At 33.8% G+C, this 21,713-nt stretch overlaps 1 protein-coding gene across 1 annotated transcript in view; it reads right to left on the bottom strand.

Annotated features, from left to right (window-relative positions):
- LOC132740528 (cubilin-like) overlaps positions 1 to 21,432 on the bottom strand; it is a gene marked incomplete at its 5' end in the record, with an annotated part of 62,536 nt that extends 41,104 nt beyond the window's left edge. The window contains 13 exon segments of the mRNA XM_060728451.1: positions 1,078 to 1,256; positions 4,326 to 4,678; positions 5,003 to 5,190; positions 8,195 to 8,344; positions 9,461 to 9,664; positions 13,424 to 13,631; positions 14,130 to 14,314; positions 14,939 to 15,138; positions 17,194 to 17,326; positions 17,946 to 18,185; positions 19,086 to 19,202; positions 19,792 to 19,954; positions 21,251 to 21,432. Of these exon segments, the coding sequence (XP_060584434.1) occupies positions 1,078 to 1,256; positions 4,326 to 4,678; positions 5,003 to 5,190; positions 8,195 to 8,344; positions 9,461 to 9,664; positions 13,424 to 13,631; positions 14,130 to 14,314; positions 14,939 to 15,138; positions 17,194 to 17,326; positions 17,946 to 18,185; positions 19,086 to 19,202; positions 19,792 to 19,954; positions 21,251 to 21,432 (2,502 nt within the window).
- Between the last annotated feature and the right edge of the window lie 281 nt (positions 21,433 to 21,713).

The raw sequence follows: 21,713 nt of genomic DNA, 5'->3' as shown, positions 1-21,713 counted from the left end.
ACAGACACTGTAAATTTCATATTATTTTCAAAGTGAAAGGGGCATTACTCTGCCAAAAATCATTGAACCATGACCAAATTCGAACTTGGCCTGGTCATTCCAAAAACATACCCATATGTAAAATTTGAGCTAAATGTTTTGTACTTTTGGGGAGATAATAAATGGAAACTGAAAATTTCATATTACTTTCAAAGTGAAAGGGGCATAACTCTGCCAAAAATCATTAAACCATGACCAAATTTGAACTTGACCAGCGCATTCCTTTGACCCATACATATGTCAAGTTTGAGTTGAATGTGTTGTACCTTTGGGGAGATAATGAACGGTAACTGAAAATTTCATATTATTATCAAAGTAAAAGGGGCATAACTCTGCCGAAAATCATCGAACCATGACCAAATTCGAACTTGACCTGTATTTTCTCATGACATATCCATATGTCAAGTTTGAGTTGAATGTGTTGTACCGTTGGGGAGATTATGAACTGAAACTGAAAATGTCATATTATTTTCAAAGTAAAAGGGGCATAACTCTGCCAAAAATCATCAAACCATGACCAAATTTGTCATTGACCTGTATTTTCATATAACATATCCATATGTCAAGTTTGAGTTGAATGTATTGTACTGTTGGGGAGATAATGAACGGAAACTGAAAATTTCATATTATTTTCAAAGTAAGTAAAAGGGGCATAACTCTGCCAAAAATCATCGAACCATGACCAAATTCGAACTTGACCTGTATTTTCTCATGACATATCCATATGTCAAGTTTGAGTTGAATGTGTTGTACCGTTGGGGAGATAATGAACGGGAAACTGAAAATTTCATATTATTTTCAAAGTAAAAGGGCATAACTCTGCCAAAAAATCATCGAACCATGACCAAATTCGAACTTTACCTGTATTTTCTCATGACATATCCATATGTCAAATTTGAGTTGAATGTGTGCAACCGTTCTTAAGATAATGAACGGAAACTGATTGATGACGAATTTCAGAATACGGAACGGGTAACACTATATTGCCCCGCCATTACATCCTCAGTGGAGTCCCTTTAAAGACAAAACAATTCTTACCAATCTTGTATTGAGCTTTGAAGCCAATCCTTGGGACACTGTTATCTGTACGAAACCTTGCATACATCACATTCCCTGTAGAAACTACTGTGTTTGGTTTCGCATAACCACAAAATTTGCCGAGAGATGCAGAGTTGACAGTGCCACCATCACAGATTTCGATAAAATCATAGTTACATCTGCAATAATTAAATAATGTTTGAATAAAACCTCTCTCTTTAGGTATAACCCAGTGTAGAAACAATTAATTAATAACTATCTTTTGTACAAAATTCAATATGAAAGTAGGCAAAGCCTATGATCGGGAAAATCTGATAAATATTAATTTGACAATAAAGGGTAAACAGTAGCTAGTAAACAGCGTTCATTTATTAACTACATTTTTTCCATTTAAAGGTATCATTTGATATTTCTATGCACCATTTCCATTTTCCATTGGAGCGCTTCTACGAGTTTTCCACCCCGAGATGAAAATTTGTGGGCCGGACATGAGACTAATCCCTGAGTGTGTATTAATCTCCGATGATTCTTTAGGTAAATGTCTCTTTATTAAGGAGCTTGTTGTTTATTGTATGAATCACATACTCTTAGGTTAGTGAATTGACAAAGTGTTAAGTAAATAGAACTGGTTTAATATGTGATTTATACAATAAATAGCAAGGTCATTGAGAAAGAATAATATCAAAGGTTGATTAAATTTGTGCAATTATAAGTAATTTCTTATAATGTTTATACAGAGGAGTCAATCAATTCCAAAATATCATAAAACATTTTTGTCAAAAATAAATCTACTAACTTTAACATATTAATTTATTATGATATATAACCTGTAAACGTTAATAAGAAGAAAAAAAAGCTTGCAAAGAATTGGGTGAATCTCCTTATATTCTTATATAAATATCTTGATTTATGACTCATCAAAAAAAAAATCAGTCAAGGTTTTTTCAGCAATGAAGCAGGCCATTAAAAGCGAAATCAGAATGTGAAATGCTATTAAAGATAACAAGAGCTGTCGGTAGGACAGCAACGCTCGACTATTCTTAGTGCTTGATAGTAAAAAAAATGCTTGATACAGTTACCTCCTCCTGTTTACAGGTTGGGGTCATGATGGTGAACAAGTGTGCAAAGTTTCAAAGCCATATGTCAATGGACTTTGAAAATATTTGAACTATTACAAAAACTTTAACGTAAATTCTAAGTCGAAAAAGGGGCATAATTCTGTCAAAATGCTTGATAGAGTTACCTCCTCCTGTTTACAGGTTGGGGTCATGATGGTGAACAAGTGTGCAAAGTTTCAAAGGCATATGTCAATGGACTTTGAAAATATTTGAACTATTATAAAAACCTTAACGTAAATTCTAAGTCGAAAAAGGGCATAATTCTGTCAAAATGCTTTGATAGAGTTACCTCCTCCTGTTTACAGGTTGGGGTCATGATGGTGAACAAGTGTGCAAAGTTTCAAAGGCATATGTCAATGGACTTTGAAAATATTTGAACTATTACAAAAAACTTTAACGTAAATTCTAAGTCGAAAAAGGGGCATAATTCTGTCAAAATGCTTGATAGAGTTACCTCCTCCTGTTTACAGTTTGGTTATGATGTTGAACAAGTGTGCAAAGTTTCAAAGGCATATGTCAATGGACTTTGAAAATATTTGAACTATTACAAAAACTTTAACGTAAATTCTAAGTCGAAAAAGGGGCATAATTCTGTCAAAATGCTTGATAGAGTTACTCCTCCTGTTTACAGGTTGGGGTCATGATGGTGAACAAGTGTGCAAAGTTTCAAAGGCATATGTCAATGGACTTTGAAAATTTTGAACTATTATAAAAACCTTAACGTAAATTCTAAGTCGAAAAAGGGGCATAATTCTGTCAAAATGCTTGATAGAGTTACCTCCTCCTGTTTACAGGTTGGGGTCATGATGGTGAACAAGTGTGCAAAGTTTCAAAGGCATATGTCAATGGACTTTGAAAATATTTGAACTATTACAAAAACTTTAACGTAAATTCTAAGTCGAAAAAGGGGCATAATTCTGTCAAAATGCTTGATAGAGTTACCTCCTCCTGTTTACAGGTTTGGGTTATGATGTTGAACAAGTGTGCAAAGTTTCAAAGGCATATGTCAATGGACTTTGAAAATATTTGAACTATTACAAAAACTTTAACGTAAATTCTAAGTCGAAAAAGGGGCATAATTCTGTCAAAATGCTTGATAGAGTTACCTCCTCCTGTTTACAGGTTGGGGTCATGATGTTGAACAAGTGTGCAAAGTTTCAAAGGCATATGTCAATGGACTTTGAAAATATTTGAACTATTACAAAAACTTTAACGTAAATTCTAAGTCGAAAAAGGGGCATAATTCTGTCAAAATGCTTGATAGAGTTACCTCCTCCTGTTTACAGGTTTGGGTCATGATGTTGAACAAGTGTGCAAAGTTTCAAAGGCATATGTCAATGGACTTTGAAAATATTTGAACTATTACAAAAACTTTAATGTAAATTCTAAGTCGAAAAAGGGGCATAATTCTGTCAAAATGCTTGATAGAGTTTCCTCCTCTTGTCTACAGGTTGGGGTCATGATGGTAACCAAGTGTGCAAAGTTTCAAAGCCATATGTCAATGGACTTTGAAAATATTTAAACTATTACAAAAACTTTAACGTAAATTCTAAGTCGAAAAAGGGGCATAATTCTGTCAAAATGCTTGATAGAGTTACCTCCTCCTGTTTACAGGTTGGGGTCATGATGTTGAACAAGTGTGCAAAGTTTCAAAGCCATATGTCAATGGACTTTGAAAATATTTGAACTATTACAAAAACTTTAACATAAATTCTAAGTCAAAAAAGGGGCATAATTCTGTCAAAATGCTTGATAGAGTTTACTCCTCTTGTCTACAGGTTGGGGTCATGATGGTGAACAAGTGTGCAAAGTTTCAAAGCCATATGTCAATGGACTTTGAAAATATTTGAACTATTACAAAAACTTTAACGTAAATTCTAAGTCGAAAAAGGGGCATAATTCTGTCAAAATGCTTGATAGAGTTACCTCCTCCTGTCTACAGGTTGGGGTCATGATGGTGAACAAGTGTGCAAAGTTTCAAAGGCATATGTCTATGGACTTTGAAAATATTTGAACTATTACAAAAACTTTAACATAAGTGGTTACGCCAACGCCGACGCCGACGCTCGGGTGACTGCAATAGCTCTACTTATTCTTATCGAATAGTCGAGCTAAAAAATTAAAACCAACTGTGTATGTCGTTCTATTCCAAAGTCTTCAACAAAGTCTATCTGTATTCTTTCATGTGCCGGAGCAGTTATCACCCAAACACAATCTACATTATGCGGGTAATTTCCCGGGTAGTTTGGTGACGTAAAGAATCCACTTGTTGTTGCTGCGTCCAGGCTCAGCTGACCTCCGCATGTAACATGAACTTCATTAAAGGTCAATGAAAAGCCAGGTCCACTTCCCGAGCCATCTGACACAAACTGGACATTTAACAGGTTGCTTCCAGTTTCCATGGTGGCAGGTGCTGTGTTGCCACAGTAACGACCATTCGCATTACCAAGAGGTGGTGATGTTGAATATATACCATTTAACAACTGAAAAAAAAGAAAACAACAGCTTTTTAACTCAGCTTAACTGAGCAATGTAAGGATATTTTCTTCTTAAATTTTATTTGCTGCCAGAATTTTAATATCATAATTACATTTAATTACTCAATTTATTTACCTTGGATATTTCAACAAATTACAGGAATTTTCTAAAGCATACGGATGCTGGTCTTTTTGGGGGGTTTTGTGTGTATAAAAAAATATAAAACCAACATTTTTGTAAGGAAGAAAATGGAAATTAAAATTGGTAGGATTCTTTAATCAGACAACATGCCAAAACTATGATATCATTTTTTATAATAACAAACTAACCTGGACATAGTCTCCAGAACAAGAGCCCTGTGTGCCCTGTGTATTGAAGTTACTATTGAACTGTACACGTATTGTGCGGCCAGGGGTCACTCGCACTGTCCACGTACAGTTGGAATTTGTCGGGTAACTGTTGGGATATCTATCTGACTGTATAACTCCGCTGTTTGTCTGTAGTCTTCCTCCACAAACTGAAATTAATATCATTTTAACTCATACCAACAAAATGGCTTAAACTGTACAATTTCAAAAAAATAATTTAAATTATTACCTAAAGCTTTCTATAATTGAAAATTCCTTATTTATAACTGTTTAATTGAACCGATGAAATCATGTGCATGCGCAGTAATGAAATGAACTGTTGACTGGTTAAGATCTTCAACTGTTTCACCCCTGTCATTAGGTATTTCTGTTTACGCCATAGGCCACTTTACGGCAATCAATGTACAGTTTTGGGTTTAGAAAATCAAACGTCTGAAGACTGTTTATAATTAAAACAGTTGTCAAAAATGTTATAAGTAGGTTGGTGCAATATATATTACAGTTTGATTGCAAAGCATTAGGTAATAAAATATTATACAATTATAATGGTCGATGATGAAAATAATATTCTTAGTTTACAAAAGTTCTCTAAACACAAATATTAATGTTGAATTATTATAACTGTTGCTCTAAGTTTCTGAGAAGCTTTTTAAATTTTTTGTTAAATTTGATGTCACAAATGTGACACAAGTCCGGGCCTTTTTGACTTTTGGGGCATGATTTACACAATTTTAGTAGTAAAGACTTATTAAGAGATGCAACATTTACATTTCCAACTTTAAAGGGACTCCACTGAGGTTTTTTGACATGATGGGACTGAAAATATTTTTTTCTGATAAATGACCATTTGATGTATGTTTAAACCACTAATCTTTGTGCAAAATTTCAGATTTTTTTTCAGAATAATTATTCAAATTTGAAAAAAATTACCCAAAATGAAAAGTGTTTAAACGCTTTTTACTCAAATAGGGCTTAGAAAAGCATAAAAATACATGTACAATTTTCAATTTATTTCATAGTATATTTCTTAAGTTTCTTTGCATATATATTTCTATTTAAAGTGCCCAGCTCATTTATGTAAGAAATTCAAATGTTATGTTTTTAGGCTTTTGAACCTCAATTGAGTCCCTTTAAAATACCTTCAAAATAAAATATATCCAGAGATATTTGGATTTTTATGTTGCATTATAAAAAGCATATGTTTGAAAAATGTTGACTTAAAAGTGGATTATGACTGGTTGAGAAGTATCAATTGTGACTGTAAACAGATCAAAGATTAGTCCGGAGGTAGATTATATATTAACAGTATCGAGAACAAAGTATGGAAGTCCGTTAACTCCGGCTATGTTTAACATATCAATAAAAACAACTGAATATATTAAGATTTATTACACCCTATCACACCATTCCATAATTTCCAACCAATCATGGAATTGCAAATTGATTTCGGAGGTATATGAAGTCCTTGGTAAGGACAAGCTAACCTTATCAGACTTGGTTTTAAATCTGATTATGTTCCAAATGGATATAATTCAAAGAGGAGGACTTACATGTCATCACCTCTAAGTGCAGTAACAGTTTAAGTCCTTCTTAATTCAATAGGAGTTAACCAGTTATTGCACTAAAGTGATGAATTGTGTTTCCTGTACAAAACTTTGTTAATTAAGTGATCTGGAGGGTTTGGTAAAGTGATCCCAAAGGCTGAGTTAAGTGATCCCAAGGGCCAGGTAAAGTGACCCCAATTTAAGAGCTGAATAAAGTAACCCCAAGGGCATGATTTATAAAGACTGTAAAAGGCCACAAGGTGATGCTACAAGCAAATATATTGTACATGTAACTTCTGAGGATAGTAGATCTACTTATCAAAGATTTCATTCTTAAAGGCCAATTTTAGCTCCTTTGGCCAACTTGTGAACCGAACACTATAAATTTACATATTTTTTTGTTTACTTAAGTATCATCTTGTGAAGATTGGTCAAAGTTTTAACAAACAGAATATGGACAGGGAAATGATGTTGTTTATAGAAAAATTTTGGAACCATTCCAGGACATAAGACGGATGAAAATGATGTCATCACCAAAGCTCACCTCAGAGTTGTTTGTGTGCTAAGGTGAACTAAAAACAAACATTAGTGTTGTTTACTTCAAAATATTTTTCTCCTCTATAGTTCTGGCTCACTTTAAAGACATATTTTGTAAATAGTTTAATTAAATATTGAGAAAACTCAACTCTCCTCTGAGAAAAATCAACAAACATTTGAAATAAACAAACAAAATATCCCCAGAATCTTTATTATCTTACATGTTAGTTCTATTTTTGAAGAATATTGTTGCTTTCAACACATGTCTGCAAGTCAACAAACTCCAGATGAGCAATTGATGACGAAGCATTTGAGAAGGTTATTTATTGTGCATGATATTTATGCCAATCTGTGATTTAAAGGCCCATATGGAAGTTTGTCTTTATTGCAACTGAGTAGCCTCTTTAAATAAAGACTTTATCATTATTAAACTCTTATTCTTTATGGATTACTTGCCAAATCATACTTAAGCACAACTGCATTCTCTTATTTTTGGCATAGAATTATTTTTTGAAATACAATGAATAATGGTTAAAAACCTGGATGAATTTTAAAATTAGTGCTCATTATGAATGGCTGTTATTATGTACCAATTTCTCCATGTAGGGTGAAACCTGAATGTCTATGCAGTCTGCATCGTGTTAAAATATTGATTTTGAAAACCCATTTAGTGAAACTTTAAAAGAACAAATTCTAGGTAATTATATTAAATTTATTTTTTAGTTTTGTGTGTTGTTATTACAGGTTCAATCATGCTGATCTTTGACCTGAAATTTTGGTTGGGCCAAACAGTTTCACAAATGCAGACGCTAACTAGTGGTCATGACAATAAATCTGCTTTTACTTCGAAACATACAGTTGTTCCTATTTAGAACTGTTCACTGTCTAAGGGAGAAGATGTGTAAGCTAGCCTGTAGATAACTAAGTCAGTTCAGCTGCCGATCAGTATTCCAAGGGTCTCGCATTTGAATCCCGGTCAAGCTGCACATATCTCACCCTGCAATATAGCTTAATTGGGAAAACACATTAAATTATTAAAGTAAAGGGGTAAAGAATTACTCTTATTACTGACCTCTCTTATACTGCAGACTAAATCCTGTCCTGTTAACAGATGAGTCTGTTGTAAATCTCATTGCAACACTGTTTTGATTTGATATTAAAGGCACTTGGTTCCCTGTGCGACCACAGAAGGTTCCCAGCATTGGCCCACTTGTATATCCAGCTATAGAATAATAAATACTGACATTAGAACATATTACTTAAAAAAGTAATTTACATTAGAATATTTTACAATTGAGTTTATTAACAGCCATAACAATAGAACATCTTAAAGCTCATAGAACACATGATAAAAAGCATGGCATTATAACATCTTAAAGCTCACTGTATAATCTAATGATGTAATAAGCTTTGACATTGGATCACCTTGAGGTCACTGTATGATTTGATGATATTACAAGTTCTGACATTAGAACACTTTGAAACCCACAGTGTATTTTAATGATATTACAAACTATGACATAAGAACATCTTTAAGCTTACTTATATAATTTAATAATATAACAGGCTATGAAATTGGAGAATCTTGAAGCTCACTGTGTGATTTGATGATATTACAAGCTATGACATTAGCTTGAAGCTCACTGTGTAATTTATTATGTAACAAGTTGTGCTATTATAACATCTTGAAGCTCACTGTGTAATTTAAAGATATTATTAGCTATTGCATTATTTCACCTTGAAGCTCACGGTGTAATTTAATGAAATTATAAGCTTTGACATTTGAGCATTTTGAAGCTCACTGTATAATTTAATGAAATTACAAGCTATTACATTAGAGAACCTTGAATTTTACAGTATAATTTTTTGATATTACAAACTATGGCATTAGAACATCTTGAAGCTCACTGTGTAATTCAATGATATTAAAAGCTATGACATTGGAACATATAAAAGTTAACAGTAGAATAAACTTTATAAAGTGTCATTCAAGGAAATGTTATACACAGTCAATAAGTGAAATAATGCATGTATCGTTAACAAAAAAACAATAGAATAAAACAAAGATTTGTAGAGAGGATCAGTGACTGGAAACTGCAAAATTAACATAATCAGCTCAATAAAAACAAACACTTTTCTTTAGCTTTCAATGTTTTCTCTTCAGAAAAAATTGCTGTTTATAAAATAACAAGTGATGTAACGTCTGTTTAACTATACACTAATAAAATAGGACGGTAATGCGGAAATAAAAACGTTGTCAAATAAAAAAACAATATTTCAATTGTAACATTGTTACAGGAAAACAGCAATACTGTATAATTGTAATGCATGTACTCACAATTGTAAATTCTAAGAACATCATAGTTGCATGAAGAATGTGACTCTATATCAATATCTGAGATGTTCAACCAGATCCGGGAACCAACCTGTGAATTTAACACCCAGGTACAGTCTAGATTGTCCCGGTACCCATCTGGGTAACCAGGGGAGATAACTGTTTGTAAAGAATCGGTCACATTGAGAATTCCACCACATCCTGGCACTGAAAAAGAATTTGTTCAAATTTCTAATAAGAAAATGATTCAGTTTTAATGAATTTGTCATGGCATTCTTTGTTAAAGTCTAATGATTTAGAAATTGAAAAAGTTTTTGATGTTTTTTAAGACATACATGTACTATACTCTTCCAAGAGAAAAATTTTTAATCACAGAAATATATTGAAATCTATGAAATTCTTACTGAATAAGTATTATTTGAATAAAAGATTAGCTACCATAAAAGTACACTTGTAAACATTATAAATATAAAATATAACATATATAAAATATTAACATATATATAAAGTGAAAAAATAAGCAACCAATTATTAAAAGTAACATCACATTTTGAAACACATCAGTGACAGTCAAATAATAGATAATTACATAAAATCACAGACTGGCCACAAAAGGGTAAAATCTTCAAATGTACAATATAGAAACCCAGGGGCAGAAATGCAACATAGTGTGAGCAACATGACATGACTTCAGACAGCACATGGCATAATCTAGAGAAACACGACATGACTTCAGACAACACATGATATTATCTAGTGCAACATGAAATGATTTTAGGCAACACATGGCACAATCTAGTACAACATGACATCAGATAACATATGGCATTATCTAGTGCAACATGACTTCAGACAACACACGGCATTATCTAGTGCAACATGACATTATTTTAGGCAACACATGGCACAATCTAGTACAACTTGACATCAGACAACATATGGCATTATCTAGTGCAACATGACTTCAGACAACACATGGCATTATCTAGTGCAACATGACTTCAGACAACACACGGCATTATCTAGTACAACTTGACATCAGACAACATATGGCATTATCTAGTGCAACATGACTTCAGACAACACACGGCATTATCTAGTGCAACATGACTTCAGACAACACATGGCATTATCTAGTGCAACATGACTTCAGACAACACACGGCATTATCTAGTGCAACATGACATTATTTTAGGCAACACATGGCACAATCTAGTACAACATGACTTGAGACAACACATGGCACAATCTAGTGCAACATGACATCAGACACTACATGGCACAATCTAGTTCAACTTGACATCAGACAACATATGGCATTATCTAGTGCAACATGACTTCAGACAACACACAGCATTTTCTAGTGCAACATGACATTATTTTAGGCAACACATGGCACAATCTAGTGCAACATGACATCAGACAACATTTGGCATTATCTAAACTAGTAGTGCAACATGATATGAGACAACACATGTAGTTATATAGTGCAATGTGACTTCAGACAACACATGGCATTATCTAGCACTGTATCAAGACCATTCACTTTATTGTAAGGTAGTTGTTTGTCATTCACAAAAGGTGATAATGTAATAAGCATGAACAACTTTACTATGGGGTTTAACTTTCGAAGTTCAGTTAATTTGTCTCAAAATGCCAAATGTAAATTCACTTTCATAATAGATCCACAATAACAACAAAAAACAGTACATGTACAATGTACTTTGATCATTTCATTTAGACAACAGCTGACATAACATTTGTCATTTTTGACTGACAAACATCTGTCAAATAAACAAACACTTTAATAAGGAACAAAACATGTATATAGCAAACTTTCTCATTTTGTGAATTTCAGAATGGGGGGAGGGGGAAACTGACTTTAAATATGTAAAATATGTGGTGCTTTTTATGAAATATAGAGATTTTTTTTGCTTATCTTTAAGCAGATATAAAAATTTCATGAGACCCCTTCCGAAAAATCAAAATGGTGGCAAAAATTCAAAATGGCCACCAAAATGCGGTATTTTACAATACCTTTCAGTATATATATATATATATATATATATATATATATATATATATATATATATATATATATATATATATATATACAAAAAATGAAAACAAGTGCCGAAAAAAGTCACATATAAATAAAACAAAAAACACAGTCCATGAGTTAACTTATTTAATTATTTGCCAACCGGTTTCTTCTTTTTGATCATCAGGGCAAATGTGACGTCGTCGCATAGTAACGACGACGTTTTTGTGTACACATGTGTACGCATAATCTAAAAATAGTAACGTCATTATATAGTATTAAGTTTTGGATTAATAAAATAGCGTTCTTTAGATAACCTAGCTGAAAACGTTTTTACTGTGAAATTTATAAATGGGAAATACAAAAAATTTCGGGTCTTTTTAGAGCATTTATCCTAATGCTCACTTAAGGTAATTGTCTGGTTGAATGGGTCTTTATCTGCTGAGCATGAACAGTTTTTTCTGTTTCTGAGTTTGTCACCTGTTTGGCCTATGTAAAATTCTTTGCAGCCGTTGCAAACTAAACATAATAAACATTTTCAACAGTACAGTCCATATTTTCTTTTGTATGAAATATTTTATTCTGAAGTTTTTAAAGAATATCCTTCTATTAAATAATCACAGAGGCCACACCTCTGTTCGTTGCATTTTTTAACACCCAGGGCATATATTGTTTTCTTTAAATTCTGAACTTATTAAAATGCTTTTTTTAAATTTGGTAATTGTCTTTTTGCATTTTTATGTTGGTATTGCTTATTATCTTTTTCATTTTTTCATTCATGTTTCAGGAATTTTCCATGTTTGGTTTTAATTATGCCAAATCAATTCTTCTTGTTTTTCGGGTTACATGTTGAAATATTATGAAAGGGGAATTTTTGTTTTTTGGTTGCTCCTTAACTTGAAGTAAGGTGGTTTCGGGGAATCTCCAAAGCTTTTTTAATACCAGTTTTTATAAGTTGAATTGGAAATTTTTCTTTTTAATTAGAGTGATGGCGAGTTCCTTAAGTCTAATCTTAAGTATTCCCTTTATCAGAACAATTGCACATATTCTTCTTGCTAGCGAAAACGGGATATTATTGTTTTAATGTGTTTTTTGGATGACACGATTTTAAAATTTAGATATTGTTTAGGAATCAGTTACTTTAAAAAATATACATCAGTGACTATATATGTTCCTTTTTCTTAATACCATTACATCTAAAAACGGAAGTCTGTCTGTACTTTGTTGTTTCTTAAATTGTATATCTTTATGAAGTGAATTAAGTATTTTTTCAAAATATAATAAATCAATTAGAGATCTTTGCCAAAATATAAAACAATCATCCAAAAATCTTTTCCAGTTACATTGAATATAATTAGCAAAATCTTCACCTTTCTGTTTGTTAATTTCTGAATACAATGTATATATATATATACTATCTTGTAAAATAATGCAATACATAGAGTAAGATATTATTCTTAATGTGTTTTAAACAAAAGAAACAAAATCTTTGAAAAGTTGTACATAATATTTGGCATAAGAAATTGTGGAAAACATGGCCACAGATATTCATACAACAGATGGGTCCCAGCCCCCAAAATAGACTACAGTCAGATACAGACCCACAATCCTTTGCACACTTCGGTGAATATTGGGTTTTCCGCTAGTCTCTGATTTTTGCGCTCTCGTTAAACTTCAGCGATATCTGAATGCATTTGTCACCAGTATACAGCCAGGCCAGCCTGCATATGAGAGCAGATTGACCAGGCTCTATATAAACTGTTGACATACATGTACATACTTTAATTTTTCACCTTGATAATTCCCAAAACTAACTACAGACAGTTCCAAAAATGGAATCTGGACAAATCCATTTTGGAAATTTAGCTGGTTTTAGGTTACAAAGGTGAGCATATTAAAACACAGCTGACAAATAAATTCATCACCTGGAGTTGTTGCAGCTGTTGGGGCTGGTGTTGTGATTGGCCCATCTGATGTCGCCTCCCAGTTCAACAGGAAGCCTTGTCCCGTACTTGACCAATCAGTATGAAACTCCACATGAATCTGATTTGTGGTAGAGATGAACACATCCGGTAAATCGGTGCCACAGTATGTACCAACAACCGGGCTATCCATAGTTCCACCATCTCTTATCTGGGAAATGGAAATTCAGAATCTAAATTACAAAAAGAATATTTTTTGGTAAATCTGTGAAAAGTCTGGCAGTGAAAATGATGATAGTTAAGAAATTTTCAAAGCAAAATCAACAGCAATATTTTTTTATGTTTTATCAAGTAATCAACTATCCAAAGTTTAAAGGAGTATTGCAAGTTTTTGGCCATTATCATTTATTCCTTCTCAAGTTATTGATCTGACAAGGATTTTACATTAGGTGTCACTTTGACCTTGACCTTTGTCTTAATGACCTCAAAATCAAAAACTGGGCCATGTGCAATGTCTTTACCAAGTTACAATTATACCTCAGCTTTCTCAAGTAAAAGATTGGACAAGGAAAATAGGACATATTCCTTCTAGGTATGTACAGAACACCCCCAATTACAGTATGCTGGCTTAACAATTCAACCTACAGTAGTACCATGGGATTCAACAGAAAAATCCTGAAGCTTGATTCACTAGCTATTCAAAACTTACTTTTAAGAAGTCAAAGGAACATCCACGCCATGAGCTTTCCATATCTAACGTTGTAAACGAAACTCTTACTCTCATATTGGTTGCTACGGTGACAGTCCACATGTGATCAACATTGTGTGGATACATCAACGGGTAGAGAGCAGAGGCAATCTGTCCTGAATTTCCTGTCAAATCACCACCAAAGGCTGAAACACCCAGAAAAACATATTTTAAGTATTACAGCCTCCTAACTTGAGCCAAATTTCATCAAAACTTAAAAATGGCTCCAATGAGTACATGTTATCAAGTGTAAAAATTATGAGATTATTAATTTATAAAGTATTTATCTTAGTGGGATTATGTAAGAAGCTTTTAGTTATAGACACACTCTGAAATCTGTTCCTGAAACCAACCAGTACTAAACAATGAGTGTAAAGTTTCTTGCCCACAGAAACAACTGCTTGCCAATGATGGGTTTGAACCCACACTGCTAGATCCTTAGATTACTAGCGTGACGTATTAATCGCTTGGTCATGACGCCACAAATAACAAGAATAAATTCATCGTAAGGCATTCATTACCCAGGACTTGCCTTATTATATACAGATACTTCTCTTTGCAAGTTAGTAACAAGGAAAATTTTGGTGAAAGTAATCTGTGATACTTGGTACATTTCTTAAACAGAAAGTTAATTTTATATTAAGTTTATTTTCTCGAAGAATTATTGAAGAAATCTGGAGTCATGCACTTTTACTTAACCACTTGGTCACAGACCGCCCTTTAAATATTCAAATTGTAAGGGCTGCTTTAGAATATAGAAAACATTGTACCCGCTGAATAAGATGCTATAAATCCCTGTCCTGTTGCAGATTCATCAGACCTGAACTTTATCCAAAGGCCATTGTATGCTGTAAGATTTGCTGGGATATCTGTTCCACAAAATCGGCCCAACAACGGTCCACCAAGTTCTCCCTCATGAAGTTCAACATAATCATAGTTACAGTTTTCATGTTGTTAAAGGTTGAATTGACTGGAAATACAAATAATGTGTTTGAATACACTGGAAATACAAATGATGTGGTTGAACAGGCTGGAAATATAAATTGTGACTGAATAGACTGGAAATACAAACAAGAGGGCCATGATGGCCCTGAAGTTGCTCACCTGTATATAGGCTCCCATAGCGGGCCAGTTTAAACACCAGGGCTTTTATTTGAACAAACTTGGTAGACACCCATTAGAAGATGTTCCATGCTAAACATCTAAGCTCTAGCTGGTCAAGTATTTTTTTTACACATATAGTTAAAAACAGTGACACACCTGGGGCAGGGCCAGTTTGGACCCAAGGGCTTTTATTTGAACAATCTTTGTAGACACTTACTAGAAAATGTTTCATGCTTAATATCTGAACTCTAGCTATTCGGATTTTTCGAAGACGATTTTTAAGTTTTTTGCTATACACATATAAGGAATCAATAACTCCCAGGGTGGGGCCAATTTTGACCCCAGGGCTTTTATTTGAACAATCTTTGTAGACACTTACTAGCAGAAGTTTCATGCATAATATCTAAACTCTAGCTATTTGGGTTTTTCAAAGAAGATTTTTTAAGTTTTTGTTATACACATATAAGGAAAATCAATGACCCCTGGGGCCGGGCCAATTTTGACCCCAGGGCTTTTATTTGAACAAATTTTGTAGACACTCACTAGAAGATGCTTCGTGCTTAATATCTAAACTCTAGCTTTTTTAATTTTTTCAAAGAAGATATTTTAAGTTCTGCTAAACACATATAAAGAAAATCAATGACCCCCTGGGGCGGTGCCAATTTTGACCCCCAGGGCTCTTATTTGAACAAACTTGGTAGACATCCATTAGAACATGTTTCATGCTAAATATCTTAGCTCTAGCTCTTTGGGTTCTTTAAAAGAAGATATTTTAAGTTTTTTACTATATGCATATAGGGAAAATCAAGACCCCCGGGGCGGGCCAATTTTGACCCCAGGGCTTTTATTTGAACACACTTTGTAGACATCCATTAGAACATGTTTCATGCTAAATTTCTTAGCTCCAGCTCTTTGGGTTCTCTAAAACAAGATTTTTTAAGTTTTTACTATATGAATATAGGAAAAATCAATGAACCCTTGGGGCGGGCAAATTTTGACCCCAGGGCTTTTATATGAACAAACTTGGTAGACACTCACTAGAAGATGTTTCATGCTGCATATCTAAGCTCTAGCTCTTTTGTTTTTTTAGAAGAAGACATTTAAAGTTTTTTCTTTTGGTTGCCATGGCAACCCGAGTTCGGCATGGAATTAAATTCTTTGAACAATTTTCAAAGGTGACCACCAAAGGAACATTCCTGTGAAGTTTGGATGAAATTGGCTTAGTGGTTTATGAGGAGATGTCATTTAAAGTAAAAGTTTACAGACGACGGACAGACGCCAGACGGATGGATGGACGCTGGACGAAAAGCGATCACAACAGCTCACCCTGTCACTTTGTGACAGGTGAGCTAAAAAAATGGTTGAACAGACTGGAAATATAAATAATGTGGTTGAACAGACTGGAAATCAAAATAATGTGGTTGAATAAACTGGAAATAAAAATAATGTGATTGAACGGACTGTAAATTAAAAATAATGTGGTTGAACAGACTGGAAATAAAAATAATGTGGTTGAATTCACTGGAAATACAAATGATGTAATTATTTATCCTTACACTTCTTTAAGTCATAGTGATAAGCCTTTGCCAACAGTATAGAGCCAAGCCCACTACAAAAATGGAAGCTAGGCAAGTCCATTCAAGAAATTTAGTAGGTTATTGGTTAAATATTTAGTATTTGTATCCTGCTGGTATCAAAAGTGGACAAAAACGCCCTTGTGTCTTCTTTAAGTGACAGATAAGTACATATCAATGGACAAAAAGGCGATATTTTAATTAGCATTTAATCATTCAAACAGTCCTTAGTATGTATATACCGGAATACAGTACTTAGTTTGGTACTCCAATCCTTGTTTTTTTTAAAGTTTCACTCATGTTTTTTCTGGGTACTGAGGGTTTTGCAGAGTTCTGCAACAACTTACCTGAATGAAAGTTGAACTCTGTTACCAGGGGATACACTGACTGTCCACACACACTCTGTATTTATAGGGTAGTTGTTTGGGTAGGCTGGACTAGTAAATGACCCTAGCATGGAAGTGTAATCTCCACCACATGCTGTAAGTATGTAAAGAAAATAATATATTCATTAAATTCTTAATGACCAACTTTTATTATTGAAATTCATTCTCTTTACACAGGGAATATCAATAAATGAGCCACGCCATGACAAAACCCACATATTGATTTTGCGACCAGCATAGATCCTGATCAGACTGAGTGGATGCTGTTCGCTTACAAACCCTATAACAAGTAAAGAAACTGATAGCCAATAGCATGGATCCTGATCAGACTGCGCTGATGCGCAGGCTGGTCTTGATCCATGCTGGTCTCCAACAAATTGCACAATATGACCAACATGACTTATGTCCAAGATAAAGTATCACGTCTTGTTTGTGGATAAAACTATCAACACATCGGTAACAAATCAGATGCTATCCATTTATATCTAAACCGGAAAACTTGCTTTCTCAAACAACCTTGATAATAAACTAAGGGAAACTTTTTTGAGACCATCATAGCTTCCAAATGTCAGCCAATAAATTGCTCTGCAAGAAACTGTAGCAAGATAGGATGTAAGGATGAAAATCTAGAAATCATTTGTTCCAATATATTTTGAGATGGAGGTAAAATTGATGATTAAAACAAACATCCAAAATAAAAATAGGAGATGTACCTGATGATGATTTTGAATAAGTTGCTCTAAATCCTGATGCCACTAGAGAATTGTCAGACACAAACTGCACAAACAGTGCCGAGCCCTGTGACGTGATCGCCGAGGGCGAGACACGTCCACATAATTTGTTTATTAAAGGAGCTTGGTCATTGTCACCATCCAATACTAAAACATAGTCCTTGCTGCAATCATCTGACTCCTCCAGATCCATGTGCGTAAATGTCAAGGTTATTCTATCAGCTGAAATAAATATATGCTGGTAAATGTCAAGGTAATTCTTTCAGCTGAAATAAATATATTTGGGTAAATGTCAAGGTTATTCTTTCAGCTGAAATAAATATCTGGGTAAACGTCAAGGTTATTCTATCAGCTGAAATAAATATATGTGGGTAAATGTCAAGGTTATTCTTTCAGCTGAAATAAATATATGTGGGTAAATGTCAAGGTTATTCTATCAGCTGAAATAAATATATGTGGGTAAATGTCAAGGTTATTCTTTCAGCTGAAATAAATATATGTGAGTAAATGTCACGGTTATTCTATCAGCTGAAATAATAAATATAATGTCATGGAATTAGGTTAAAGATGTGCTTTGCTCATTTTTGGGTAAAATACTTCTGTTGCAAAACTTTATTGAAATCTAGCAATTTTTCTAAATAAGTCTAATTTGAATAAGTAAATGTATAAACTTTGTTTGAGTGGCTGCATTCCATACTACTTGTCAAATAAATTTGTTCTATGATTACGAAAACTGCCAGTCTTTTTTTTAATGACACTATGTAATGATACTGTGATTACCTTAACTGAGTAGAGTTTAAAACAAATTCAATTTTATCCAAATATCAAATTTGAGCATAAATATATCTTTAAAGACAATGTTATTATATGGAAAAGATCAATGTCAGAGTCATTAGAAGAATGTTAAGGTAATTAGTTGAATGTCAAGGTCATTCTACAAGCTTAAGCTATTGTAATAAGATGAAAGTCAAGGTCATTCTACAAGCTAAAGCTATTGTAATTAGTTGAATGTCAAGGTTATTCTATAAGCTAAAGCTATTGAATATCAAGATAATTAGGTCAATAAAGTCAACCTTGTGACCAAAATGTTTCATAAACATTATCCAGTCAACTGATACTTACTGCCATGTTCTGCCATGATAACCCATGAGCAATTGCTCCCGCGGGGGTACGCGCCAGGGTAATTTGGTGATACGATCTCTCCATCCCCATCCTCAGCATTGATTATTCCACCACAACCTGATAATGGGTAATAAACTCACTTAACTTTTAGTATCTTTCATGAAAATATAATTACATATATAACAGCCTTTGCACAGCAACACCCTTTAAGAGTAATAATATCTGTCATATGTTGTTCAAATTGAAATATCTGTCTGTGTATGACTCCTCCCCAGTGGGTGGTAACCAGGCTTGCTGTGTTACCACCCATGGACGGGTAAATCCCGAGAGACGGATATTCGAACTGTAAACATGTCAGATATTTTTTTCTTGCATATTCTACCATACTCCATCACATTTTAATTTCTTTACCTTAAGAAAACAATTTTCCACGGAAATTTATGTTATTACACCAGTAACTGTTTTCTTACATTTACAGCATATGAAACTACAACTTCATACATTTTAAACAGCAAAATAAAGTCATCCTTGGTATGAGTATAGCATGTGACTCATCTGGCACCCCCACCCACACCCCCAACAAGTTCAGGCATAGGTTAAACTAACGGAAACACCAGTCTGACCTTACTCATGAATAAGAGAAAAAAAGTTTGCATTGTACAATTCATTCATAATCAAATACTTTCACATCTCTTGCTATACATACCTGTCACAAAATCAGCTTTAAATCCTCTAGCACTTACTGAACTGTCTGTCCGCATACGAACATACATTTGGTTTCCGTTTGACCTATATTTTACAGGCGATGGAAGTGTTGATCCGCAGAATTTAAGGAGTTCTGTGGAATTGACAGTTGGTCCATCATAAAGCTGTATAATAACAAGTTCGTAAGATAAACTTCATGACTTTATTCCATTTCCAATTTGTCTGAGTCAATATATAGCTAACATTAAACTCTAATGAAAAGATTTATTTATCTGACACTTAAATGTAGAGCTGTCATCAATAGAAACAATATTGATGTATTGTATCAACTAACCATGACACCCCTAATATATTTAGAGAAATTTTCCAAATATATACAGACTCAAAATGCAAACAGTGCAGACTATAATTGTTACAAATAAGGAAAATGCATGCCAATTTTGACACAAGGGTTATAATTTGAAATTTTTTTATAGATCCACTAGACAATGTTACATGCAACATATCTAAGATATAGCCCTAGCAGTTTTCAAGAGGAAGATTTTTGTGGTATATCGAAGCTCTTGGTCTATCACTTTCAGAGGAGATTTTTAAAATAACTATTCATAGCCCTTCTGACCTACGTTCACAGAAAAGCCATTTAAACAATTTTATTAGAGTTTCATGATATGAGCATCTCAATAAAATTTCATCAAATTGGTTTCAAAGGAGAAGTCGTTTGAAAACTACACGCCCAAGGGCAATGTCCAGCCAACTGTCACATCTGACCTTAAGTATGACCTTGAACTTTGGCCTTGTCAAACTGTTGCTGTGTATGACATGCCATCTCATGATGTTGAACATTTGTGCCAGGTTATTTGCAATTCCATCAGCTAGTGATAGACTGATGGCGCGGACAGCCTGTTTGAGACCATTCTTTTGCATTTTAACTTAAAGTATGACCTTGACCTTTGACCTAGCCACAGGGTTCTTTTGCATGACATGCCATCTCATGATGTTAAAAAGTTTGTGCCAGGTTATTTTCAATTCCACCAGCTAGTGATATAGTTATGATGCAGACAAGCTGTTTGAGCCCATTTTTTTTTTTGCCATTTGACCTTAAAGTTTGACCTTGCCCTTTGACCTAGCCACATGGTTCTGGTGCCTGACACACTGTCTCATTTTTGTGAAAATTTGTGCAAAGTTATTTGAAATTCTGCCTTCTAATGACAGAGTTACACCTCAGACAAGTATAACAAAAATGGACAAACCAAGACTTAAGCAAGCATGTACATACATCGAACTTACAGTGTGACAACTTTGTGGCGCTATCCGCATGTGGGCTTGACAAAAAATTTATGACAGAAGCACGGATGCACTAACCAACCCCAGACAAATTGTGATCACGTAAGTCCACCTTGAGCACTTTGTACTCATGTGAGCTAAAAACCTAAAAGAAAAAGAAATAAGAAGAAACTTACTGCCACATAATCATATCTACAGTCAGATGCTGATTCCACATCAAAATCTGTGAAAGTCAGTTCAACCGTGTGTCTCTCATCTACAGTGATAAGCCACTCACAGTCTGTATTGTGTGGGTAGTTGTTTGGAAAGTTCTTTGACACAATGGTGCCACTAGGTGTTGTGTAATTACCACCACAGCCTTCAATAAAATAATATTTGCAAAGCTAATATTTTGGTCGTTTTTTTTAACGTTTTACATTTTTTTGCAATCTTAAATGTTTATTTTGATTTAATATATCATAAAGTCTCATACATGAAATTAATTTACAAGAAAGGTGACACAGTAACTGAGATACTAAGATATAATAAACACCTTTTTCTCATAAAAATGAAAATTTCTGTTAAATTGAAAAAGGTTATTAAATCTGTCAAGATTTACAGTAAGGATAGTAAAAGAGATAGCTGATTTACAGTCAAATT

Source organism: Ruditapes philippinarum, unplaced genomic scaffold (genome assembly GCF_026571515.1).
Source record: "Ruditapes philippinarum isolate M1 unplaced genomic scaffold, ASM2657151v2 ctg5024_1_1_1_1, whole genome shotgun sequence".
Taxonomy (NCBI): domain Eukaryota; kingdom Metazoa; phylum Mollusca; class Bivalvia; order Venerida; family Veneridae; genus Ruditapes; species Ruditapes philippinarum.
This window is presented reverse-complemented; position numbering and strand designations above follow the sequence as displayed.